We start from the raw sequence: 26,728 nt of genomic DNA, 5'->3' as shown, positions 1-26,728 counted from the left end.
GACTAACAAACTCCAGAATTAGAACAAACAAACAACAACAACAACAACAACAACAAAATAGGGAGAAGCTATCAAATAAAATTTGCCAGAACAAAAGATCTAGCATCCTTCCAAACACCCTAAGCAAAGAAATAAAACAGGCCCACGCCAAGGCAGGTCATCATGGAATTTCAGATCGCTGGGAGAGGAAAAGCTTCCAGAAGAGAAGGAATGGCAGCAACTTTTCAGTGGGGAGGCTATGCCTACAACATTCTCAGGACAACTCCCACCAGCCAAACTAAAGGCAACTGCAGAGATGTGTAGGAGATCCCTTCTAGGAAGATACTAGAAGATGGTACATGGCAAAAGAAGGCATAATCTAAGACAGAAATGGGATCCAGGAAATAGTGAGTTCAATCCAGATGGTCTAGAAGAGGCAGGGTGAGAGCTGTATGACAGACAGGAAACTATAAGGTGGAAAGAATGACATGTGTCTAAGGAAAAATAAGGATATACAAGGAAAATCAGGCACACAGAAAAATATGAGGTGATAATTAACTCAAGGAAAACCCACAGCTGTATCACAAAGGAAATTTTATCATAGTACACGTAGCTTGACAGTGATGGGTATTTAAATAATCATAATGATACGATCACTGATTCTTGACTTATCTAGAATCGTGATACAATTACTTAGAAGCATGAGGAAGGTGCAAGTTAAGTCTTCATATATCATAAAAAAAAAGACGATTTGGACTCAAAGTCTAAATTATCGTCAATCAATAGCAATCCTACTTAATATATAAAAGTAACTTCTCCATCTTTTAGTCCTGAGTTTTTAACCATGATTGTGTTTCTTTGAAAACTGTTTATTGAAAGAACTTTTTACAAAAAGAAACCAACACAAGAGATCCAACTGTATGCTGAAATCCCAAGTTTGCAACCCTTTTTCTTGGTTCTTTGTATACAAAGATGCTGCTTAGTGTGGTCTGCTCTTCATTTTCTCTCGTGTCCGTTTTCCTGGTCTCTTCTACGGAAAAAGAAATAATAGCACATGTGGTCACAAAGCAGCTTGGCCTTCTGCCCCAAGGACAGGAAGATGCGGGTAGAAGTGGGATGGGACCCACGGCTCACTTACATTTGATCCTTTCTTTCCAGGCCTCTTGAGGCCCTTGCCATGAGCTGTCTTGGCCCGGAAGCTGGATACATCATCGTAGCTCTCACGAGTGTTCCACTTGGAGCCTTTCTTCTTTCCACCAAAACCAAACTTCTGGTTTTTATAGCGTCGCTTAGCGCTGGGCCTAAAAAAAGCAGGCTTACAAGTTACCCACAGCACTGCAAATCCTGATGGATCTTATGGCCCATCAGTATCCTTAGTTTCCTGTCTATAAGCAAAAGCTCTTTGCTTAGAGCTAGACGCTACTGCTACCCAGAATCTCGTCCTCAACCCTGCATTCTTAACTCTTAAAAACTCCCCAGGCAAGCTCATCCACTTATAGTTTTAACCACTAGTGCAAGAAAACAAAGCAAGAACCAGGAAAGGATCCACATAGATCTTGCGGCTCAATACTTATCTCTAGAAAGCTTCTTCTATTCTAACTAACTCTTGCTAGATCATTCTTAGTCGTTTCTATTCCTTTCGAGGGTAGTACAGGCAGTTAACATTCAAATGTAATAAATTTTAAAACTGGTCATTCCGCAGGAATCTCACATTCAGCATATCCAAAATCACATGCCATCTCCCTTTCCCACACTGGTTTCACCTTCCGTATATAAACACCGACTTGAGGTTGGTGGTCCTACCATCTATTCCAGCCTCCAGGGCTAGAAACCTGGGCACCAGCCTTGATTCTTCCTCCTTTCACTCTCTACACCCAACACAATTACTGAGTGCTGCTAATTTATTACTTCTCAAATGTTTCTTCGACCTGTTTTCTCTTCTCTGCCCCCATTACCACTTTTAGCCCATTATCACTGCTCTCTGGACTTTGTAGTGCCCCTTTATTGAATTCTCTGCCTCCCTCGAGTCCATACTATATACAAGTACCACCGTAATTTTTCAAATACATGACTATGATGTGGTCATTATTTTGAGTGCTTTACTCAATCAATGTCTCTCCCATGGCCTACTGGCTAAAACCCAAACTTCTTAACAAGGCACACACTGCCTCTGTGACTTGGCCCAGACCCCCCTCCAGCTACATCTCACCTCTCCTTGCCCCACACTGAACTCCCAGCAGTACCAGATCCTTGCTGTTCCTCATGCACAAACCTGTTCTCATCTCTACGCTTTTGCTCATTTGTGTTCATTTTTGCTGAAACCTGTGTCTCTCCTATTCTCCTGGTTAATTCTTGCTCATCCTTCAGACTAAGCTCAGGTGGGGCTCTCCTCCAGGAAGCCATCCTCACACCCTGATCCCCAGAACGGGTCAGCTATTTCTAAAATGTGCTTCTACGCTACTCCTTACATATCTTTATCATGGCATTAATATATTCTACTGAAATTATCATTTCTCCCAGCCCCAGTGTCTAGGGATACATAAAGGTAAACTAGAAAGAAAATAATAATATCCGCCATTAGCCCTTTTAAGTCTGCATAATGCTATGCAGGCATACACTTTTCTCATTTTCACAGATGAGGCAACTAATATTTAGAAAGGGCAAGTAACTGCTGGGGATTTACCCCAAAGATACAGATGCAGTGAAATGCCGGGACACCTGCACCCCGATGTTTCTAGCAGCAATGTTCACAATAGCCAAACTGTGGAAGGAGCCTTGGTGTCCATCGAAAGACGAATGGATAAAGAAGACGTGGTCTATGTATACAATGGAATATTACTCAGCCATTAGAAACGACAAATACCCACCATTTGCTTCGATGTGGTTGGAACTGGAGGGTATTATGCTGAGTGAAATAAGTCAATTGGAGAAGGACAAACATTATATGGTCTCATTCACTTGGAGAATATAAAAAATAGTGAAAGGGAATAAAGGGGAAAGGAGAGAAAATGAGTGGGAAATATCAGAAAGGGAGACAGAACATGAGAGACTCCTAACTCTGGGAAACGAACAAGGGGTGGTGGAAAGGGAGGTGGGCAGGGGGTGGGGGTGACTGGGTGACCGGCACTGAGGGCACTTGATGGGATGAGCACTGGGTGTTATGCTATATGTTGGCAAATTGAACTCAAAAAAAAAAAAAAAAAAAAAAGGCAAGAAACTTGCTCAAAACTACCCAAAATGGTGGACTTTAGACCCTAACCCTAGGTCTATACACTTAACCATTGTGCTGTGAGATGAGGAATCTACTTCTACTAAATATTCACTTAAAATGTGCCAGATGCTTAAATCACCCTACTTTAGTTTTTTGTTTTTTTTTTTTAAGTAAGCTCTACGTCCAACGTGGGGCTTGAACTCACAGCCCCAAGATCAAGAGTCAAATGCTCTACTGACTGTGCTAGCCAGGTGCTCCCTAGATCACCCTACTTTAATCTTCTAAGACTGATATGGCTAAAAGGATCCATCACATAGGCCTTTAGCCTTGGCTGCAGGTAGCACTGCGCTCTCTCAACCCTGAGGCCACTCCTATGGTCTCCCCAACTTGCCCCTGGACTGCTTGCCCAGTACCCACCACAAAACCAAACCAGAATCCTTCATACCCCTTCTTCATCTGCTGGCTTTTTGCTCCTTCCTTTGTTTTCCGTGCAACGGGTTTCTGATCCCCCTCAAGAAAATCCAGTTTATCAGAAAAGCCTGGGGGTGAAAAGGTACTTTGATCAGCATTAACACATTTTAAGAAAAACTGAAGCTTCAAAAGAAGGTTGTTACTTAAAAAAAAAAAAAAAAAAAAAAAAAAAGGTGGTTACTTGCTAAATTAATTTAAAAATTTTTTTTAATTTTTTTTTTTTTTTTTTTTTTTTTTTTTTATGATAGTCACACAGAGAGAGAGAGAGGCAGAGACACAGGCAGAGGGAGAAGCAGGCTCCATGCACCGGGAGCCCGACGTGGGATTCGATCCTGGGTCTTCAGGATCGCGCCCTGGGCCAAAGGCAGGCGCCAAACCGCTGCGCCACCCAGGGATCCCGCTAAATTAATTTTAAGAGGCATATTCTGCTCCCCACACTGTTCCCAAACCTTAGGTCCAATGGTTCCAAATCAATCAAGGCTCTAGAAGCAGGATATGTTAAAATAGCAGCGGCCCCTGCTCCCCTATATCCTTAGAAGGGAGATATACTGACCTTTCTGATATTTCTTAATGGCATTCATCATATGTGTTTTCTCTCGCTGCCTCTTCTGAAGAACCTCTGTTTGCACCTGGGACATGAACATAGGGCTGTCACACCCACTCCAGACCACCATCATTGCAAGTGTCTACATCCGCTTGGTAACACTATGCTAACACCGCGGCCACTGAACATTTACTGTGTGCCAAAACTATGGTAAAGCTCTAAGTGTATTCTTAGTTTATCTTCTCAGCTACCCCATGAAGCAGAAATTCCTAACACTCCCTGAAATTGAAGCACAGAGAGCCTAAGTAACTTGCCTGAGTCACACAGCAAGAAAGTGTACAGCTGAATTCACACCCAGGGGTCTACACTCTTACCTGATTACACAATTCTGCCTACAAAACCATAGCAAGTCACATCTAGATCTACAATCAATTCTCAGGTTCTGTATCTAGCCCCTACTGTTAGTAGGCATGAAAGTATCAACAGAAACAATCCCCCCAAAAAACGAAAAGCAAAACAGTTGTAAGGATAAAAACAGATGCTTCCATTCGAAGGCAGCGTTTTCAATCTCAATACTACTGATAGCTTGGACAGGATCACTCTTTATGGAGGGGTGGATGGCCTGTCCTGGGCACTGTAGGACATTTTGCAGCCTCCCTGCCCTCTATCCACTAGATCTGAGTAGCTCAGTCCCCATTGAGATGTGACACCAAAAATATCTCCAGGCATTGCTGAATATTCCCTGCTAAGCAAAATTATCCCCAACTGAGAACCACTGACATGATGTTTCCTCAAATTAGAAGCAGTGAGCTAACAGGCCCAAAGGAAGTTTTTCTTCGCCTTTGATCAATTAGGTTCCGTTACTACCAACCACTTAGGCCCTTGAGTTGACCTCAACCATCAACTACCAGATCAATCCAATAAATGCAGAGCTGCCCTTCTGCAGAGAACAGGATGCTAATCTACTCTTGCTCTGCTGAGGACTTGTCAGTGAAATGACTCCAAATGTGGACAGCAGCACAGCACCCCAGATCATGAATGTTTATGTCCAAAAATGCTGACAAAGTCTGAACACTCATGTTGATCCTCCTTACACTCACTTCTTCCCACTACCCTGACTTTAATTCCTGTCATCGTCCTTCCCAAAGAACCATGAAATAAAGAGGAAAAACCAAGGACACTTTCCCTAGATTTTAAATTAGAACTCAGACATCCACAGCAGTTCAAGCACACAGGTGCCATTTGTCCTCTCACTTGGATGACAATCAATGATATGGTTCCTTCAAAGACTTAACAAACATCTAGGCCAGCGATTCTCCAAAGCAGGATGCATTTCAGAATCATGTAAAAAGTTTTGCGGGGAAGAGAAGACAATACCTGCAGATTCCCTGACACCCTGAAGCCTAGAAATCTGTTTTGAAAAATTTTCCCAGGTGGTTTTGCTGTAGAGTGGGGTTTGGCCCCACTGATTTGAACCCAACTCTTCACTGTACAGATGTGCAAATGAATGACACACCTGCAGTTACCAGGCTACCTCCTCCCACCCAGCCCTGCCCCCTCAAGACTCCAGTGTCAAGGAAAGATGGTGTTTACGAATCCAAGCACACATCCCCCCTCTGCAGTGCAATAATCAACACAAGATGGAACAGACACAGGGCAGAGAACCAGATCGGACCCCGGCACCCCGGGCTGACAAACACTCAGCAACATCCTATGCCCACCACACACTTTCCTTCTCACCTTCTTCCCATATTTCCTAAGTGCTCGCAGTTGCTTCGCCTTTTCAGACTTCTCCATGGCTGCCTGTTTAGCCTGCAGCTTCTGTCGAATCTAAAACACAAAATGTTGTCAGCTTATGTTATTTGGATCTGGGCTGACCACTACTTAGGGCGCACTGGAATGGGAACAGATCTTCCCAGTTCTGCAAACTGGAGCTCAAAGGAAACTTATAAATCGTGTTTTACACATGAGGACAAGAAGCCCAAAGGCTGAGTACTTGGTCCAAGATACCAAGAGTATTAGGGGTAGGACCTGAAAGCCATCTCCCTCTTGGTGTGCTGGCTGTCCTGTTATGCAAATAGGCCTGCTTGCCATTTTACCAGGAGGACAAACTTCTCCCCAACCCTACAACCTTGCTGACTGAGGTCAAACCAGTATGCAGCCTCACTTCCCTTCTCTAACATGCCACATACACGTTAAAAACTCAAGCAGGCATCAGGAACCCAGGCTTCTCCATTAGACGCACACACTTTAGTCACACTTGTCAGCGTGAGTGTCCAGAGATGTGCCCCAGCTCATCTCTAAATTAGCTTCCCCAAGTACCACGGAGACAAGAGCTCCCTAAAACCCAGTTTGAGACCTATATTGGAATATAGATCTTGGATTAAATGTTGGCAATTCCCTTCCTCCCATAGTTAAACGAGGACCAAGTTCCACCCAACTTTAAATTATACTACATCTGCTATTAATTACTACCTCATCTTAGAGAAAACTGAGACCCAGAGAAAAAGAATCGTGTATCAGTTGGTTATAGCACCACCCCCTGGCAATGGCAGGACAAGAAGTGTATTTTCTCTATACCACATGCCAGGACCACACAACCAGGAAATGCAAAAGGCCATCTTTATCTCAGGAACCACAGTTCTTATAGAACTTCTCCTCTCCTTAAATGTCTAAATTAAGGGGAAAAAAATCATCTTTAAATTTATCAAACTGGTGGTAACTAGCACACGTTTGAGGTAGACGGTTAAGACAGTAATTGTCCTCTGAAAACCACTTCCCTAATATTGGGCTTAGTCTTTTTTAAAACATTATTGGAGATAAGCCAGCTGACCAAAAAAAAAAAAAAAAAAAAAAGCCAGCTGACCACACGTAAGTATAAAGCCTCAGCTTTCCAGAGAAAACCTTTGTTTCTTACCTTCTGCATCTGCTGATCAGACTTGGCCATCTCTGCAAAATAGTCAGTGGGCCTCTTGGTAGGAACTTTGAGCTGATGGAGGCGGGGTAATACCGCCAGCACCGCAGCCTGGGCCTGCCGGTAGCTGAGGATGCAAGACAGTGTGATGTAGGACAAGCTGGGAATAAGCTAAGGGAGAGACCTTCTATTCCTTCTCACTTGCCTATCCATCAGGGATAACCTTGGAGTTATCCATGGTCAGAAAAACTCTCAACATCTGACCTCCACCAGCAAGCACACACACACACAAGTAAAAATGTAATAAAACCTCATGAACTTGGTATCTAGGAGAAATTTAGTCATATACACTTTAAAGAAGAAGGGGAGTTCTGCTAAAAATAAATCAGTTTAAGAGGATGACCACATTGAAAATACCCATGAAAATGGGGCACCTGGATGGCTCAGAGGTAGAGCATCTGCCTTTCGCTCAGGTCATGATCCTGGGGTCCCACATTGGGTTCCCTGCATGGGGCCTGCTTCTCTCTCTGCCGGTGTCTCTGCCTCTCTCTGTGTGCCTCTTATGAATAAATAAATAAAATCTTAAAAAAAAAAAAAGTACCCATGAACTGATAATGAATTCTTATGCAGTCACTGAGAAAAGTTCATGTAAGAACCTTCCAGAGACAAGTTTTTGTTTAAATATCTGAAAGTCCAAAAAAACCTTTAAAACTGAATACTTCAAAATAAAATTTAAAAATAATCTTTTTTTTTATTAAAAAAAAATCTTAAAAAAAATACACTGGGCTTTCGATTACAACTGGTGGATCAAAGGACTCTTCCCTCGATTAGAACTGGTGGACCGAGGGGCTCTTCCCTGACTGCAACTGGTGGACCGAGGGGCTCTTCCCTCGTTGCAACTAGTGGACCGAGGGGCTCTTCCCTCGGTTGCAACTGGTGGACCGAGGGGCTCTTCCCTCGTTGCAACTGGTGGACCGAGGGGCTCCTCCCTCCACCAGGCACAATCTCCTTAGCTCTCCTGAGTATAAAGAAGCCCTTCCTACCTTCAGGCTGAGGCCAGCTTCCGAGAAGTACAGGCTCACGACCCGCGCCCCCACTCCAGTACAGGCACCCGAAACTCCCACCCTTGAAGACAAACCTACAAGCTCATCTCCCGCTTGAAGTCGTCTTCTGGATCAACAGCTTTCTGATCCTTGGTCTGGGGTGTTGACTGAGGTCCACCGACTTCCGGCACGGGACCCAGGGTCACATCGAGCCTTTCAACCCACTCCAGATCCCGCTTGAACTCAGCCAAACACTGCTTCAGGCCACTCTAGGAAATGCAGACACCGAGGCTGCATGAAGGACGCGGGAGGGGAACTGGCCCGCCCGGCAGCGCGCAGGCCGAGTCTTCCCGGGGACGAGGCCTCGGCCCGACGAGCCCAACAGCGCCTGGAGAGCATCCCGTGTCCCAGGACCCCCCGACCCGGCGCCCGAGCTCACCACGTCGTTCACAGCCTTCTTCGGCCCCTCTAGCACGACGTTGAGGCCTGGCTTCAGGAGGCCTCGGGAAAACGCATCCTGCAACTGCGGGGCACAATCGGCAGTCGGCACCGGGGAGCGGGGACCGCCCCCCGCGCCCGGCCCCGCGCGCTCGGCTGACACCCACCTCTCGGTCCGTGACCAGAGAATCCTCAGATTCCGAGTCCGAACCCGACAGCGGGGGGGTGTCCATGTCGGAGCGAGGCGGGCGGCCCGAGGTCCGCGCGGCCGGAAACCAGCGCCTGTTGCCTCGGCCCACGTGGGCCCGAGCCGCACCTGCGCCGCGGGCTCGCAGCCGCCGCCGAGACCGGGACTTCCGCTTCCGGCTGCAGAACCACACTTCCGGTTTGCCGTTGCTATAGGAACCGCTCAGGCGTCCGAGAGAGCCCGGGACCTGTTGGGGGTTCTACCGCTGGATACCCCAGTAGTCTGGTGACCCGGAGGGAAGGAGCGAAAGGGGGCGCCCGTAGCCGGGAACTGAGGAGAGAGGAGAAGTAGGAGACGCGGCCGCGGCGAGACGGGGTGAGGAGTGCGCTGGGGAGGAGTGGGGGGAAGAGGAGGTGGGCTCCGGGGCGGGGCCTCGGGTGTGGGCGGGGCCATGGGCGGGACGCGATCGGGTGTGGGCGGGGCCGTGGGCAAGATGCGATGGGGCGGGGGCGGGGCCGGGGGCGGGCCCGGGGGCGGGGCGACGCGTACCTCCAGGCTCACCCTCTGCGCTGGACGTTCAGCAGAACCCCGGTGCCTGGTACCATGTCGACCGTGGTGGCTCAGTCGCTGCACGTTTTTGGTCTTCGAGCTCACGTGGCCAACAATATCTTCTTCTTCGATGAACAGATCATTATATTTCCTTCAGGAAATTACTGTGTGAAGTACAACATGGATCAGAAGTGGCAAAAATTCATTCCAGGTAAAAACCCTTTCCATCCTGACACATTAACTGTACGTACCAAATATAACCCCCTAAAAAAAAAAATATATATATATATATATATAATCTCCTAATCCCAACAAGGTTATTGAAAGGAAGATATTTTTCACCAACTTAAATGTGGGTATAGTTTTATAAATGTAGACGGAGTACATGTCTACCTGCATTGTTTGGCATACAGAGTAATCACACATACATAGTGAAAATCACTGTAAAATAATGTTAATTTAAAAGTAGTTTTTTTTCCACTGTGATTTAGTGAAAAAAATATTTTATTTTTTTAATCTATTTTTTATTGGTGTTCAATTTGCCAACATATAGAATAACACCCAGTGCTCATCCCATCAAGTACCCCCCTCAGTGCCTGTCACCCAGTCACCCCCACCCCCTGCCCACCTCCGTTTCTACCACCCCTAGTTCATTTCCCAGAGTTAGGAGTCTCTCATGTTCTGTCTCCCTTTCTCATATTTCCCACTCATTTGAAAAAAATTATTTTAGAGTCTCTTTTCATTGTCTTTGTCATCAGCAAGACCATTTTTTGAATTGTCTAAATACAGTTTTTTCCAGAGATCATTAACTTCATTACAGCACCTTTTGAATCCATGTATGATGAAGACCCTGGAGATTTTATCACCAGTCACAAATAACCATCTGTATAGTGTTAACATTTATTCACACCGATCCTTTTAATGTTATACACAATTTCCACAACTTAATCACTCTTTTTCCAGTCTTTGTTGCATTCAAAATGTTTCATCATGACATATGCATACAAAAGAGCATTCACTAGAAATATGTAATATCTAAAAAACCATAATAAAATGTAGGTCTGTGAACCCACCACACAGGGTAGGAAATAGAACATGGCCAATTCCAGTGTTTCTCCCTGATTTCGTTCTCACACATGCATATTCACACCCCATCCCAGATATTGTAATTACTCCTTTATTCTTTATACAGTTTTACCACACTTATGTGTGGCCTTATATAAGTGATAGTTTTGTCTTTGCTACTTACCAACTTTATATAAATGTAATCATAGTTGTACATATGCCACTTGCCTCTTGTTCAACATCATGCTTTTGAGAGTAATACATCTTAATACATATAAACTGAGTTATTTTATTGCTATATAGTATTCTATCATATGAACATCTCAAATATATTTATCCATTCTAGTGTGAATGAACATTTGGGAAACAACAGTTTTTTGCTGTTACAAAGCATGCCACTATAAAGTTTCTTTCATTGGTATGTGCTCATCCACTTGTGCAGGGCACACTGCCAGGACTAAAATTACTGGGTAATGTGGTAGTGCCAATTTACACTTCTAGGGACTGCATGAGAGTTACCATTCCTTTCCAACCTCTTCAACCCTTAGCATTGTCAAGCTTCTTAATTTTTTGCTAAGCTAATTGTTGAGAAAGAGTATCTCAATGTAGTTTTAGTGTGCATTTTTCCATTACTAGTGAGGATGAATAGGTTTTCACGTTTATAAGCTGTTCCTACTTAGTCTTGTGTGAATGCCTTGTTCCAGTCTTCTATCCATTTTTCTTTTCTTTTTATTTATTTTTTTTTGTAACTTTATTATTGATTTATGTACACTTTATATATTCTCTATAGAATTCTTTCCAGTTTGGGACTTGTGTTTTCTCCTTCTTTATGGTATCTTGATGAACAGAAATACTTAGTTTTATTGAAGTGAAATTTATCAGCCTTTTCCTTTTTTCCCTACCCCAAGATTATTAATATATTCTCCTTTTATGCTTTATACTTTTGCCTTTGGTGATAGGCTCTGAGTTAGGAGGGTGCTTAGTGTGTGCAAGGAGGTCGTGTGGCTGGAGTGGAGTGAATGGAAGAGTGGGTAGAGGGAGGCCAGATGGGGCAGTACCACAGTTTTGTAGGTCAAAGGCTGTGGTAGTCTGATGAAGTGGGAAGCCATGGGGGGCTTCTGAGCAGAGTAACAGGATCTAACTTATGTTTCAGCAGGCTCTTTGGCTACTGTATAGAGAATAGATTTAAGGAGGGGCAAGGGAGGAAGTAGGAGACCAGGTAAGAGAAGACGTTGGCTTGGAGTGGGGGTAGTGGCAGGCTGTAGGGATAGTGATAGAAAAGACTGAAGTAGGAGCAGGTTTTGTGGGGAGCATGAGGAGGCTAGTTCCCGGCATAGTAAGATTGGGATGCCCACTAGGTAGGCAATGGAGATCTTAAGTGAGCAGTTTGATTGATTTTGGATCTGGATACAAGGGAGAGAGGTCCAGGCTGGTGATAGAAATTTGAGGGTCATCCATACAGAGATGAAATACAAAGCCATTCAAATGAGATTCCCTTAGGGAGTGAATGTATTTATAAAACAGAAGAAGCCTAAAGAGTGAACTCCGGAGTACTCCTACATTTAGTGCTGGGGAACTGAGGAAGAGCCAGCACAAGAGTCTTTGAAGGAATAACCAAAAAGATTAGAGGAGGTCCACACAGGAGGGAAATATATTTCAAGAAAGAAAGAGTCCATCATGAATGGAGCAGAACTCGGAAATGAGGAGGACCAATGCTATGCCAGGTACCGCCCTGGCGCGAAAGCACAAAAGGAAGGAGGGAGAAGCTTTCCTTTCCCTCTTGGAGGCAATCTCATTTCTGCTCAGTTTCAACTCCCCAGTGTGACTCTTACCTCAAATCTGCATTTTCAGTCCCAACCTGTCCCCGAGCTTTAGAATCACATAAACTGTCTGCTAGGCCTATGCCTAAATGTCCCACAGTGTGTAGCTCCCACACAATATATCCAGAATGGAATTTGTGCTTTCCTTTTCGTTCCCTCTCTTCCCTGAAGGCCCTCGCCAGATTGGGAAATACGCGATAAAGCGATGATTACAAAAATAATGTGGTGCTGGTATAAATATCTCAGAAACCCAGGTACCTATATTTGTGTATGTAAGTGAATTTGATATATCATAAAGGGTGGCATTAGGAATCTGTGCTGGGACAACTAGTTAGGTATTTGAGAAATGAGAATCAACTTAAGTCTTCGTTTCATACCTTTTACCATCCCAAACCCAAGATGAAGTAAAGACTTTAGGGTTAAAAAAAAAAATGAAATAGGAAAAAAAAAAAACTAGCAACCCTAAGAACAGGAATAAAAGTAAAATCCTTGGATGAATGGATGGGCTTTTCAGCAAAAAATCAGTAAACATTATCCTCACCATGACCCCTAACTCCCTCTCTGTGTTCTTTCCCAGCTGTCACCCCTTCTCCTCGTCACCAGATGTCAGTCATAGCACATTTCTCCCTTTCCCTGCCACACCCAGGCCACCACCGGTCTGACTTAGGATTTCTCTCATCTCCCATCCCAGCTTTCATATTGCTTGTCACTACCATCCTGTTTTTGAAATAATCTGCCCCTCCCCCCTCTGGTGTCCCTCCATCCAGAACTGTCTCCCACACAATTGCCAGAGGGTTCTTTCTACAACACACATCCAACCCTTCCAAGTTTTTCTGTGACAGTCATTTGTCTTCATGGTAAAATCCAAACTCTCATGCAAGGCTTCCAGTGACCACAAACCTGGGTTCTTTGCTGAGGCACACTGACTCCGTGCAGCCCTTCCAGAGAGGTCCTGCTGCTGGCCAGACTTGCTGCAGCTCATTTTGGAGCACAGCACAGAGCCCGTGGCATCACTTGCTAGCGCATCCCCCCTGCCTCACTCGCCCTCTCTTACCCTGTGCTGAAACCGGGCCAGTTTATTCACAAGACATGGGAAGCATAGAGCCTAGGGCCAGTGATGCATTTAGAGACCCAGGAAAATGAATATAATAATAATAAATCAAGTTGGCATTATATCCTTCTTTATACCAATGCAGTCATAAAATATAATTTTACTCATTTTTAAAGCATTTTATTAATTTTTACCGCTAATGGAAGAAGGGGCCCATGAAAATCATAACATGGGCTTGATTTTATCTCCCTAATAAAGCATTTGCCGCTTAATCTCTGCCTCAGCCTCTGCTTTCTAGACCACAGCTTTTATTCTCATGCTTGTTACCTCGTGTTTGCAAGATGACTGCTCTGTCACCAGTTATCACCAACATATTCCAGGAAAATTAGGGGTAGCCTGCATCCATCTCTGGTTTTTGAGAAAGCACAAGCTTTACCCTCAGGTCAGTCCAGCAGATGTCTGTGGCTCTCATAACCTGAGTGTCACATAAATGACCTAACTGCGAGAGAGCCTGAGGATGCCAGTAGTTGGCCTCTCGGCCTCAAAAGTAGAGGAATATTGAGTGCCGGCTGTGCAGAGCATAAAGGCCTCCCTATCCCTCCCCTCTAGACCCAGCTTTGGTTTCCCCTGGCTCACATGCGATTCTCCAGCCATACCCCACTGTTTGCGGTTCTCCGCCATCCTGTACCCTTCCTCACATCCACACCTTTGCTCTGCCCACCTGCCCACCCCCACCCCAACCTGCCATCTGCGCATCCCCACCCCAACCCACCTTGTCCTCCTAGCATCATTCCCTGACTTCTCCTCCCACCTCAGCCGCAGTGAGGTACCCATTCTCATCATTTTCCAAATACCCCGGACACAGTGGTACCACGGAACTGCCAGGATTGACATTTAACCATTTCTGTGCCTTCCTCCCATGTGTCAAACCTGCCACCACTGTGCCTGGTTCATGTTGAGTCATGATGAAAGCATGATCTGCCCTCATTATCCCCTTTACCTCTGTTCGCAGGCTCAGACAAGAGTCAGGGCATGCTGGCCTTGTCCATCAGTCCCAATCGGCGATACCTCGCTATCTCCGAGATTGTGCAAGAGAAACCCGTCATCACCATTTATGAACTGTCATCCATCCCTTGCCGGAAGCGCAAAGTCCTTAATAATTTTGACTTTCCCGTACAGAGATTTATTAGCATGGCTTTTTCTCCGGACTCCAAATACCTGTTGGCTCAGACATCACCTCCAGAGTCAAACCTTGTTTATTGGCTGTGGGAAAAACAGAAAGTAATGGCTATTGTTAGAACCGACTCTCAGAACAATGCTGTCTACCAGGTACCTCCCAGCATAACAAGTATCGTGCAAGTTATAAAACCTAAGAAGAGCTTTATTGAATGCTTTCCATGTGCCAGGAACAGTGCTGATTTCTTAATGTGCATTTTAAAATTTAGTCTCTCAACAACCATATGTGTTCTGTATAATTATTATCTTACTTTTATAGATGAGAGAACTGAGGCTCCAAGAGATTAAGCCACTCACCCAGGATCACACAGGTAGTGTGAGTGGCAGGGGCAGAAGTCCCCACCCGCAGTGCCTGTCTTCTTTCCTCTGGCCCAGAACTGCTTTCCCAGGTCGGGCCCCGAGATGGATTGAGAACTCACTTCGCCTTGCTGGTCCTGGCCTCTTCCTAGCAGCACTGCTGGGCAGTGGGAAGATTTCAGGAATGTAATGTGAAGTGGTAGGTCTTGAGGAACAGGTCCATGAAATTGCAGTTAAGTGGGGAATGGAACTTTCCATCCTGGTTTGAGAGCAAAATGAAGAGGACCTATGGGAAGGCTGGGTGACTGCTTAGGCAGTGGGTCCCAAGGAGGTTTTATCTTGGTGCAGTCACCTCAGGCTAGGATCTGGCACTCAGCTCTACAAGTTCGAGGACTCAGATGGGCTCATGTTCAAAGATATTAGCCAGTCAGTGTCCCAGGAATGGATTCCCTTATTCTCACGAGAGGCTGGTGAATAACCCAGCAGGTGACAACCAGAACGCTCGTATCATTTATCTGGTGTAGTTCTTCCCTAGTGATCGAGAACCTGGGAGGTGAAACTAGTAATCAGAGCATACTTGGTGGCCACAGACTCAGATCAAAAGCAGAGAGAACTGGAAGATTATTTCACCTTGGTGAGGTCGGGTCCAGCATCCCTATTCAGAGTAGAGTACATCCTCTCCAATAGATTCAGTAAACACCTGGTGCCTACTATGAATCCAGCCTCAGGAATACAGAAATGAAGAAACTACAGCCGGTCAGTTGCTCACCATCTAGTAGGTTGACTGCCATTACTGTCCATCCCAGTTGATGAGACTGTGTAGCTCTCACTGATGTGGTCCCTTTCCCCCTGGACAGGGCACGTAAACCCTCCTTTTGCAGCTGAGCCTTCATTCCATTTTGTCAAGATCTGCTTATCCTCTTTTTGGCCTTTGTAAAATGATTTCTGTAGGTTTCCTAGCTTACGATGCATGGGTCCTACAAATATAGTGAATCTGTGCTCTTATCAAATATGATATCAAAATTTATCATGACTTAGTGATGTTTAAAGGATATGCTGAGCTACCTGAAATAAATATTCATTCATAGAATGAGAAGTAATTCCATCAAGATTAGTTTTATCCTTTCATATTTTACAGGTGAGCTTCAATCCCCAGGATAACACTCAGGTTTGTGTCACTGGAAATGGGATGTTTAAGCTGCTCCGTTTTGCCGAGGGAACTCTGAAGCAAACCAATTTTCAGAGGGGAGAACCCCAAAACTTTCTAGCCCACACCTGGGTGTCTGAGGACAAGATCATTGTCGGCACTGATACAGGCAGGCTCTTCCTCTTTGAATCTGGAGACCAACGCTGGGAGACAAGTATAATGGTCAAGGAGCCCACCAGCGAGACCAAGAACCTGGAGAAGATCCAGGAATCGGAGAGGTAATAACATCCCTCTGCACTGGTGCTCTTGTGAAAATATGCTCATCATCCCAATAGCATTATACCAAAAACCATATTTTTTTACAGTCACTCAGAACCCCTCAACCTTAAAATCGACTCTTTTCACCTTCCCTCTGCCTTTCTCATGTTCGTCTATATTTACGCACAAATTTGACACCTATGACCCCAGCCTAGATACATTTCTTTTTATTTATATATGTAATCTCATTTTTTAGGCACTTCAGCTTGACCGGTCTTCAAAACTGCAGATTTTCAAACATACATTTTCTAGTGGCTGCCTAATTTTCTGATTCAATTCAATAACTGGCCACCAAGTTCTTGCAGTGTGCAAGGCACCTTGCTAGGTGCTGGGGACATGGGTCCTCAAGGACCTCACAATTTGGAAGGAGCCAGCAGACCCACAAAGAAGTGCAGGGAAGTTGTAGGTAAATCTGACAAAAGCCTATGGGGCAAAGTGGGGGCTCAGGTCAAGTTTACCTCTACTATGGTCAATAATAGTCATATCTCACACATATTAGAATGTGCCATCGTATGTCCTAGATACTGCGTTAAGCACTTCATATGTATTCTCATTTGAGTCTTTCCCTATATGGTATATATTATCGTCATGCCCATTTTATAGACAGAACAGTGAGGCTCAAATAGGTTAAGTGACTCACCCAAGATCGTAGCCCTGTCTGCCTGGCCCTGGAGCCTCAGCCCTCCAGCACATGGCATATGGTAGATCATTCTTTCTTGGTAACTTCCAGTTCATTTTTCACCGAACCCCACAGCCATGACCTCTCCTTTCCGCTCATGATTCTATTAGGAGCTTCTTGATGAGTCCCTCTGCCCTCCAGTTTGCCGTGTTCCTAATCCTGCAGTGGGTCCAGTGCTCTAAGAATAAAGCCCAGATTCCTGAACTTGGCCCACATATCCCTGCTGCTTTGACCCATCTTTACGTCTGGAGCATTGGCTCCTGCCTCTATCTCCCACATATGTCTCTCGGACTCTTGCTTCTGGGCTTGATCACAGGTAGTTCCTCCTATCCCACTCCTCTGGACACATTCACATACCGACGTACTCATGTTTGTTCATCAGATCAGCTGAGGGCTCTCAGCCTCTGCTCATCTCAGATGGGTATACCTCTTCTGTAACTGTCCTCTGAAACCCTGTTACCGCTGACTGGCTGCTCCCATCCCACCCACCTGCTCCCTAACTGTCCTTAGCATTTGTCCCCTAGACTCTAAGCTTCTGAGGGCAGAAACTGTGCCAATCTTACTTCTATTGTTTCACAGAGTTGTTTACACAGTGTAATTCCAATAAATATTTGTAATGTGGGAGGAAGGAGGGAAAGAAAAAAGGGAGGAAGGAAGGAAATGGAACCTTGGATTCAAATCTCAGCCCTCCCACTTACCAGTTGCATATCTCAGAAAACTCTCTGAGCCACTTTTTCTTAAACAAAAGGAGGATGACAATGCACACAACAACCACAGTAATAATAGTGACTGCACAGGGTGGTGAATCTCTCCTTGGAGTTTGTGTACCAGTCCAAGGCCCAAGGGTAGTATTTTGGCTCTGGGGCTCACAGTGGGCGATTTCTCCCACCCCCAAAGACAGCCAGCCCTTCTTTCTCATCCCTAGCTGGACTCACCTCGTTGGGATTGTCTCCGTAAACTTTATATGCTATTTTCTCTTTCCAGCCTGATTGAATTTCCAACCATCAGTTCCCCGGTCCCTTCCCATGAACAGGTCATATTGGCCAGTGGCCACAGCCAGCTGGTCTTACCCCAGGTGTTCGCCATCGCAGCCTATTCAAAGGGATTTGCCTGTTCTGCTGGGCCAGGGAGAGTTTTGCTGTTTGAGAAGATGGAAGAGAAGGATTTTTACCGGGAGAGCAGGGAAATTCGGGTAAGGAGGGGAGGAAGAAGCAGAACTGGGGTCCTCCTGGCACGTGTTCTCCAGCAGCAGAGCACTGGCGGGGAGTTTGCTGGGAGGAGAGAGCTGTTGCGCTGAGTGGAAATGAGGACTTGAGCCATTTGTGCTGTGGGGAGTTTTAGGACGGGGTGGCCAGAGTGGGGTTTAAAATTGGGAGGATCTGGATTTGAATTCTGGAAGAGAACTCTGGCAAATTAGATTTTCTCTTTGAGGCTTAGCGCTCCCGTAAAAAATTGTATTATGACATATACTGATATTTAATGTCAAGCATATACTGGCACATAGGAAGCATTCAGCAAATGTTTGTGGAATCAGGGATACAAACTGCTATGAAGAGAGATCGTCTGTGCTTGGGGAAGATCCAGGTGGGCTCTGGGTGTTTGGTGGTTATCTTTAGGGTAGGGCCCTAGAGGAAGGGTAACGATTGACAGGAGGGAACAGGTTAGGAATTGCAGGTGGGAGGAACAGGTAAAGCAGAGGCACCATGGATGAGGAGCAGGTGGTGTATCTGGGAGATACTCTGCTCCCCCCCGGGGGACAGAAACTGAAATCACTCGAAAGAGCAAGATGGGAGCTGAGGCCGGTGAAGGATCTCCAATGCCAGCCTGGGGAGCATGTGTATGATTCAGACGGCCTGTTTTTGAGCGGAGAAGCATTACACTTAAGAAAAGCAATCTGCCTATGGTGTGTAGTGGGGGGGGGGGCGGTATTTGGAGGCACTAGATGTGCGGTGGCTACAAACACTGCAAGAGCCAGGCTTGATTCTGCCCTTATTGGCGGAGTGACTCGAGATGCGTTGCTGAATCCAGCACAACCTCTCTTTCTTCACCGAGAAAGTAGCCCATCCCTGGTGGTTATCAAAGGATGAACCAGACCTGAGTGAATCATGTGTGCTGTGCTTGGTGCTCCACCTGTGAGAGCAAGTACTATTGCCATGCTTAGGAATCAGTTAAGTGGCTTTGTCACTCAGGCCAAGAAGTGGTGAGGTCTTGTCACGGCAGTGAATGGCAGGGAAGGTGGGAAGGGAAAGAGCTTTGTGGAGGTTATGCCTGTAGAACTTGCCCTGAGTAAACATGGACAGCTGGAGATAAGGAGCTCTCAGAGATGATGCCTCAGCTTTGGGACTGGATGCCTGGGGAAAAGATGCCAGAGGTAGGAAAATCGGGGGTAAGAGCAAGGCGAATGGGAACCAAGGGGAATTATTATGAATTTACACCGCCTGCTTTCAAAGCAATTCATTCTTTTGTTTGCTTATTCACTTCACAAATATACACTGAGGGTTTACCAGGTGCCAGGTTCTATGCTGGGGGCTGGGGATGTGGTAGGGAAGCAGGCACATTAAAAATTCTGTCCAAAGAACACAGCCAACAGGCAAACAAACAAATATTAACTGATTGACCCCCGGGGATCAACGCTGTGAAGAAGAGAAGGCCAGGAAAAGGACAGGGAGTGAGAGGGGGTTCTGTTCTAGAGACAGTGGCTCTGGTAGGCCTCCTTGAGGAAGTTGACATTTGGCCAGACACTGGAGTAAAGTGAATCAGCTGGAAATGTGGGTTAGACTTTGGGAGTGAGATCAGTACGTACACACAGACACACATACACAGTCCTTAGCTGGTGTCTGGCACAGAGCTGATGCTCTGTTTTTACTATTTTAAGGATTTATCATTGTGATTACATTCACTGTATGTAAGCAATGATTACATTGCTTTCGTCGAAACCCTCGTATTAGACAGAATCACTGACAGATAAAACAGAGACAGAGAAAAAGAGGACTGAGGACAAAATCTCGCGTTTCCTAGCGTAGAGTCTGAGACCGAATGAGGACCCGGCAGATGCTGAGAAGTGGTGACCGTTCACTTCTCATCTAACAAACGGCTGTTGCATGCCTACCACAGCCCAGGCTCCATGCTGGATGCTGAGATAGCTGAATCAGCCACGGCCACTTCCCCAAGGACCTCACTGTCTCTGGAAGAGAAGAGCAAGGCAGTGCTTCCTCTTTGAGCAGTGCGCTGCGCTAGGCACTGTGCCAGGCCTTGGGACACTGACAGGGTCCTTGGCCTGTGGCTTCCCCATCCTACTTTACACAGTGTGATGAATGTGGAGCAGAGGGCAGCTCCCTGGCAAGCACATTGGGGTGCTGTGGGGGCCCACCCGGCCCAGGGCAGGGTGAGGCAGGGCGAGGCAGGACGCTTCTCCCTCCCAGAGCCCTCACCGTCCTTGCAGAGCCGGGGGGTTGACGATGGGAAGATGGAGGAGCAGGTGTACAGGAAGACAGACCTCCAGGCCAAGGGGAGAAACTGAGAGCCTGGTGTCCTGGCCCCTGGGAGGCAGGTACTGCCATCACCACTACAGGATCTAGGAAGGTCAAGAAGGCAAGGATTGAGCAGGAGCCTCTGGCTCTGGTGATAAGGAAATTTCCAAGGTTGATGAGGACATTTCAATAAGTGATGTAGTAGGAGGAATTAAGAACCAAGGGGGTGGAAGAAAGTGGGTGGTATGTGCAGGCCAGCCTTTCAAGAAGTCTGGTTGTCAGCAGACGAAGAGCACTGGGGTGGGGAGGAGGGGATATAACATTATCATGTCGACTTGAGAAGTCCAGGCCCTCCCAGAGACGACAGGCTGGGCTTCTGTATGACCCCTTCTCTTTTCCCTGCCCTGTCACCTCCCCATATGGAAGAGGGACTGCGACCTTCCCCTCTGCTGGCCCGAAGTGCGCATTGCTGCACTTGATGAGGTGGCTTCCGCACTGAGATTCTGACAGATGGGCAGGAATGGGGTTTAAACCAACACTCATCTTCAGGGGGAACCTCAAACCAAGATGTGGAGAGTGATCATTTTTACACATGCTGCTGTCTCTCGGTCAGCCGCTGATCACTGAAAGGTGACACACAGGGACTCAGGGCCCTCCCTTCTCCCCATCTGAGGAGGATCCTTGCAACCATACTGGTCTGGGAGTCTGCAAGCTAAAAGTATCCGCAAGAACTCTGAAAGCCCCGGGACGCACCGTTTGGCAACATGGGGACATCACTAAGAGCTGCCTTGCCTCTTGGGCAGATTCCTCTGGACCCGCAGAGCAACGAGCCAAGTCAGTCTGACAAACAGGACATCCTCTGCATGTGCTTCAGTCCCTCAGAGGAAATCCTGATTGCCAGCACCAGCAAGAACCAACTCTACAGCATCACCATGTCCCTGACAGAGATCAGCAAGGTAAGTCTTCCCCAGCAACGACTGGCTACCCTGGGGGCCAAGTCTTACTCTAAATTTGCTGAGCATGGCTCATTCAGCCCTTTCATAAGAGCAAAAGAAACTCCAATCTTAAGATTTCGCTGTAGAAGCACTCTGCTCTCCTCAGTGGGATGGCGGTTGGCTGCAGCCTCCTTGGGGGACACACTGCAGTTGTCTGTCAGGTTTAAATGGTACATCTCCTTTAACCCTGCAGTTGCACTTAAGAGACTTCAACCTACCATAGACGTTGCACAAAGACGTATGCTCGTGTGCACAAAGATGTATAAATCAAGAAGTGTGTTTTTCCTTTTTTGTTCTTAAATAACAAGGAAAGATAGCATGAATACACTGCAGACATTGCAGCAAAAAAAAAAAAAAAAAAAAAACACCACTATTAAAAAGAATCACTTTGAACTTCTAAAAGGTTCGCTGCATTAAGAAGATATTGCGGTCTTAAAACTGTATGTATCTGATAGCATGCACTCCAAATATATGAGGCAAAATTTGACAGAACAGCAAGGAAAATAGACCATCTACAATCATAGTAAGAGATGTTAACATATCTTTCTCAGTAATGGTGGTTTCTTTTAAATGATAGTTCTTTTTTTTAGTTTAAATTCAGTTAGTCGACATACAGTACATCGTTAGTTTCAGATGTAGTTTTCAGTAATTCATCAGTTGCTTGTAACACCCAGTGCTCATCACATCATGAGCTTTCCTTAATGCCCGTCACCCAGTTACCTCATCCCCCACCCCACCTCCTCTTCAGCAACCCTCAGTTTGCTTCCCAGAGTTAAGAGTCTCTCATGGTTTGTCTCCCTCTCTGATTTTTTTATTAAAATTTATTTTTTATTGGTGTTCAATTTGCAAACATATAAAATAACACCCAGTGCTCATCCCATCAAGTGCCCACCTCCTCTCTGATTTTTTTAAGACCCATTTAGTTTCCCCTCTTTCCCTTACAGTCCTCTGCTCTATTTCTTATATTCCACATAGTGAAACCATATAATTGTTTTTCTCCAATTGACTTATTTCACTTCGTGTAATACCCTCCAGTTCCATCCATGTTGATGTGAATGCTAGATATTCATCCTTTCTGATGGCTGAGTAATATTCCATTGTGTACACAACATCTTCTTCGTCCATCTGTAGAAGGACATCTTGGCTCTTTCCACAGTTTGGCTACTGTGGACATTGCTGCTAGGAAGATTGGGGTGCAGATGCGCCTTCATTTCACTATATCTGTATTTTAAAATAAGAGTTTTATTGAATATATACTGGTATTTATTCATATGCCATACAATTCACATATTTAAAGTATGCAATTCAGTGGTCTTGAGTGTATTCAGAGAGTTGTGCAACCATTACCACAATTTTAGAACATTTTCATTGCTTCTGGTTCTTTTTGTTTGTCCCTGTGGATTTGAATCACTACCTGAAATCACTTCCTTAGGGGATCCCTGAGTGGCTCAGTGGTTGAGGGCCTGCCTTTGGCCCAGGGTGTGATCCTGGAGACCCAGGATTGAGTCCCACATCAGGCTCCCTGCATGGAGCCTGCTTCTCTCTCTGCCTATGTCTCTGCCTCTCTCTGTGTGTCTCTCATGAATAAATAAATAAAATATTTTTTTAAAAAATAAGTCACTTCCTTAGCCCAATACAATTTGCTCCCACCTACCATCTTTGTGCTATTATTGGCAAATACATTTCCATGCACCCAACAATGCATAATATACATATTGTTTTATACAGCAGCTTTTTCAGTAAGGTTAAAGAAGAGTGGGACTGGTACTTGTGTGCATGCATGTTTACTTGTGCTCTCTTTCTCTCTCAAATAAATAATCTTTTTAAAAAAAAAAAGAAGAGTGGGGATGAAATATGTGTTTATCTTATTTTTTATAATGACGTGATGCCTTTATTGGTGTTCTTTGTGGGTTTTGGTGAGTTCATATTGCTCTCTTGGGTCACTTGCTTTCAACTTGATCGATCATTTTGCTCTTGGTGCTTTCAATTTTTTTTTTTTGTCTTCAGTTTTTGATATTTTTACCATTATGTGTCTGTGGATCTCTTTGTGTTTATCTTTCTTGGAGTTCGTTCAGCTTCCTGGATGTGTACATTATTTTTCAGTAACCTTGGGAAGTTTACAGTCATTATTTATTAAAATATTTTTCTGCTCCTTTCTCTCTCTCCTCCCCTCTGGTACTCCCATTGTACATATGTTGGTATGTTTAATGTTACCCCACATTTATCTGCAGTTCTGTTCATTTTTCTTCATTCTTTTTTCTTTCTGTTTTTCAAATTGCATAATCCTCTTGATATGTCATTAACTTCTCTAATTCTTTCTTCTGTTAATTCAGATCTACTTTTGAGTCCCTTTAGTGGGTTTTTCACTCCTGTTATTGTACTTTTTACCTCCAATATTTATTTATTTATTTATTTATTTATTTATTTATTTATTTATTTTTGAGAGAGACAGAATGGGAGAGACAGACAGTGTACATGAACAGAGGTGGGAGGGAAGAAGGGGCAGAGGGAGAGGGAGAGAATCTTAAGCAGGCTCCAGTGTGGAGCCTGACTCGGGGCTTGATCTCACAACTGAGATCATCACCTGAATTAAAACCAAGAGTGAAACGTTTAAGTTGAGTTGAGTCATCCATGTGCCCCATGAATTTCTATTTTTTTAAGCAAGTTTTGTCTCTTTTTGATGTTCCCTATTTGATGGGACATTGTTATCAGAAGTTTCTTTACTTCTCTAATCTGTAATGGCTGCTGTGGAGTCTTTGTATGTTAAATCCAATATCTGGTCACTCTCACAAAGAACTTCTGTTACCTGGTGCAGAAAAATGCAAATTAAAACAAGTCTGAGATCTTTTTTTTCTTTTCAGTGATACTTTTCCTTTAATATTTTTTGTCTTTTTCTGCTTTTGAAATGAGCCTTCAATTACAGAATATCAAACTATACTCCAAAATATGAGCCATTGGCGGTATGGAGTAACTCATAAGTAAGGACAATTGAATAGCAGCAGCAGGTGGCAAGAGGTGGGAAGTAATTGAATCAGAGGTTACAAATGTTCACAGGAAGCTAAAATTATCCAACAGGTTGTGCCCTAATGTTAGCACAGGTTAGACTCATCACTACCTTGGTGGGCAGCCTCAGTGTGTTTGGGTTCAGATTCTACATAGTAATACAGTTTCTTCCAGTTTAGAGTTCTTGGCTTGCACCAGTCACAGGGTGGCCGGATGGCACTGGACCAGTCTAGTCTATTAGCTTTTCAAAATGCTGTTGTAGATGTACTGAGACTTCAGGAGCTCTGCACTTCAATAATAGCATGTAACTTTGGTTTCCTGGCTGGATAGCTCAGCTAACATCCAAATGCTATCAGTGAGCTTCAGGGATTGGTACAGCATGTCCTGCCCTTCTACATTCCTCTTGGCAATAGTGTAACATTATCGTTTTGCAACTTGCTAGTGTCAGTATTTTAATGACATTCCCTAATCTAAAACTGAGGTTTTCGTTGGGAATATCCTTCCATGTTGCAAGGAAGATCTGGCAACTTTGCTTTGCTCTCTCCTACAAAAAGCACATTGAGTGGGGTGAAGTGGCTGAAGTTGCCTCAGGGTTACACCTCTGGCTCCTCAGACAACAAAGTGACAAGTAGAAGGGCCAACTTTTTTTTTTCTTTTTTTTAGGGCCAACTTTTTCAGTAGCATATTACAGTAGTCAGAGTCCTTGGGTGACAACCCTAGAAACTTCATTAACTGAAAGCACCAATGCTGAACTGGCAGGAGATAGCCAAGGAGTTACATGCCCACAGATGCTCTAACGTGCCAGTCATCTTTAGGGTTGTAATTAGGTAGTCCAAGATGAAAATCTGGCCCCATTCAGTGCACTTATCTGGGGTTGTCAGCAGCTTAATGATGTTCTGTTGGTTCAGATCAAGCAGGTTGCTGTTTAGGTAAGATTCGCTGATTTCAGATAATGCTACTATAGCATTAGCCACCACCATTGGGTTTGAATCTGTATGAGATCCCATAGAGAATCCAGATTTCCCTGATCTTCTACCATTTGGGCATTGTGTCATGGAATTTTGCCACACAAACTTGCTGCTGCTGTTTTCCAAACATAGGGATCTTCATGCTTCAAGGACTTGCAGAGAGGTTCACAGGGATATTGAGTAATATTGTCCACCCAGATGTACCCCATGGTTCTGACTGCCAAGGCCCAAATTAGAGGATAGGGATCTTCACAGTCCTTCACGAAGCTGTTGACAGCTTGAAGTAGTTCATCAAATAGAGATACATGAGCTTCTTTAATTCCAGATTGTCTTTGCATATAGTTCACCACACCTGGAAAGAGAAGACTGACACCTTTCCCCACAGTCAGGGCAACAATCACTTTCTTCACAGTCTCCTCCTTCTTTTCTTTCTTTTCCTTATTGAGTGCAGCCTTCAATTCAAAGATTTCTCCTTTTTTTTTTTTTTAAGATTATTTATTTATTTATTCATGAGAGACACAAAAAGAGAGAGAGAAAGGCAGAGAGACAGGCAGAGGGAGAAGCAGGCTCCATGCAGGGAGCCTGATGTGGAACTTAATCCCAGGACTCTAGGATCATGCTCTAAACTGCTGAGCCACCCAGGCGTCCCAATTTCTCCTTTTTTATTGATTTAAGTGCTTGGAGTCAGTCATGGTTTGGGATCTTTTTTTAATTATTTAAATTCAATTAGCATATAATGTATTATTAGTTTCAGAGGTAGAGGTCAGTGACTCATCAGTCTTACATAACACCCAGTGCTCATTACAGCACATACTCTCCTTAATATGCATCACCCAGTTACCCCATCCTCTGACCACCTCCCCTCCAGTAGCCCTCAGTCTGTTTCCTCTGATTAAGAGTCTCTTATGGTTTGTCTCCCTCTCTGATTTCATCTTGTTTTATTTTTCCCTCCCTTCCCTTATGATCCTGTTTTGTTTCTTAAATTCCACATATGAGTGAGATCATATGACAGTTGTCTTTCTCTGATTGACTTATGTCGCTTTTCACTTAGCATGGTTTGGGATCTTTAATGTGCTCCAGAGGTAAGGGCAAGGGTGGCCGCAGCAGCCAGAGAGCATGGCTTGAGTGGTGAGGTAATGATTTCTTGCATGTCACAAGTGAGAGGCTTTTTTATAAGAATTATTTTTATCACACTACCAGAAATTAGAAAGTCAGATCCCATGAGAGATTTCTGAGAACAAGGGAAAATGAGAATCCTAATGTGATGATGATGGATGTGTAAACTGGCACAGGTATTCTAGAGAGCAATCTGGTAGTTCTTGGTCAAGTAGAGAATGCATGCA

The 26,728-nt window shown here is 44.8% G+C and overlaps 2 protein-coding genes across 6 annotated transcripts in view; one reads left to right on the top strand and one right to left on the bottom strand.

The window, feature by feature from the left end:
* Positions 1-827: 827 nt before the first annotated feature.
* Positions 828-8,938, bottom strand: EBNA1BP2 (EBNA1 binding protein 2). Its single transcript, XM_077845403.1, has 9 exons — positions 8,768-8,938; positions 8,602-8,685; positions 8,262-8,431; positions 7,123-7,246; positions 5,946-6,035; positions 4,215-4,290; positions 3,636-3,729; positions 1,118-1,280; positions 828-1,009 (listed from the first exon to the last, which is right to left on the bottom strand). Exons 1-9 carry the CDS (start codon positions 8,831-8,833, stop codon positions 959-961), a joined length of 918 nt encoding a protein of 305 aa, XP_077701529.1. The 5' UTR covers positions 8,834-8,938; the 3' UTR covers positions 828-958.
* Positions 8,939-9,343: 405 nt separating this feature from the next.
* CFAP57 (cilia and flagella associated protein 57) overlaps positions 9,344-26,728 on the top strand; it is a 73,527-nt gene continuing 56,142 nt past the window's right edge. For 2 of the 5 annotated variants that reach the window (XR_013350472.1, XM_077845388.1), the window contains exons 1-5: positions 9,344-9,547; positions 14,285-14,601; positions 15,944-16,230; positions 17,934-18,141; positions 21,223-21,375. Coding sequence is in view for 4 of the 5 variants with exons in the window: in XM_077845388.1 (XP_077701514.1) it covers positions 9,391-9,547; positions 14,285-14,601; positions 15,944-16,230; positions 17,934-18,141; positions 21,223-21,375 (1,122 nt within the window). In the remaining variant the exon portion in view is untranslated. The remainder of the gene's footprint in view (positions 9,548-14,284; positions 14,602-15,943; positions 16,231-17,933; positions 18,142-21,222; positions 21,376-26,728) is intronic. The other 3 variants (XM_077845385.1, XM_077845386.1, XM_077845387.1) reach the window with 3 other exon arrangements.

This window comes from Canis aureus, chromosome 13 (genome assembly GCF_053574225.1).
Source record: "Canis aureus isolate CA01 chromosome 13, VMU_Caureus_v.1.0, whole genome shotgun sequence".
In the NCBI taxonomy this organism is placed as follows: Eukaryota; Metazoa; Chordata; class Mammalia; order Carnivora; family Canidae; genus Canis; species Canis aureus.
The sequence above is the reverse complement of the archived record's forward strand: the minus strand, read 5'-3'. Positions and strand labels throughout refer to the sequence as shown.

Coding starts and splice junctions, on each gene's coding strand:
- EBNA1BP2 (XM_077845403.1), bottom strand. CDS start 8,833: ATGGACACCCCCCCGCTGTCGGGTTCGGACTCGGAATCTGAGGATTCT. Junction 8,686..8,767: donor CTCTGGTCACGGACCGAGAG/GTGGGTGTCAGC, acceptor TGTGCCCCGCAG/TTGCAGGATGCGTTTTCCCG. Junction 3,730..4,214: donor CATTAAGAAATATCAGAAAG/GTCAGTATATCT, acceptor TTTCACCCCCAG/GCTTTTCTGATAAACTGGAT.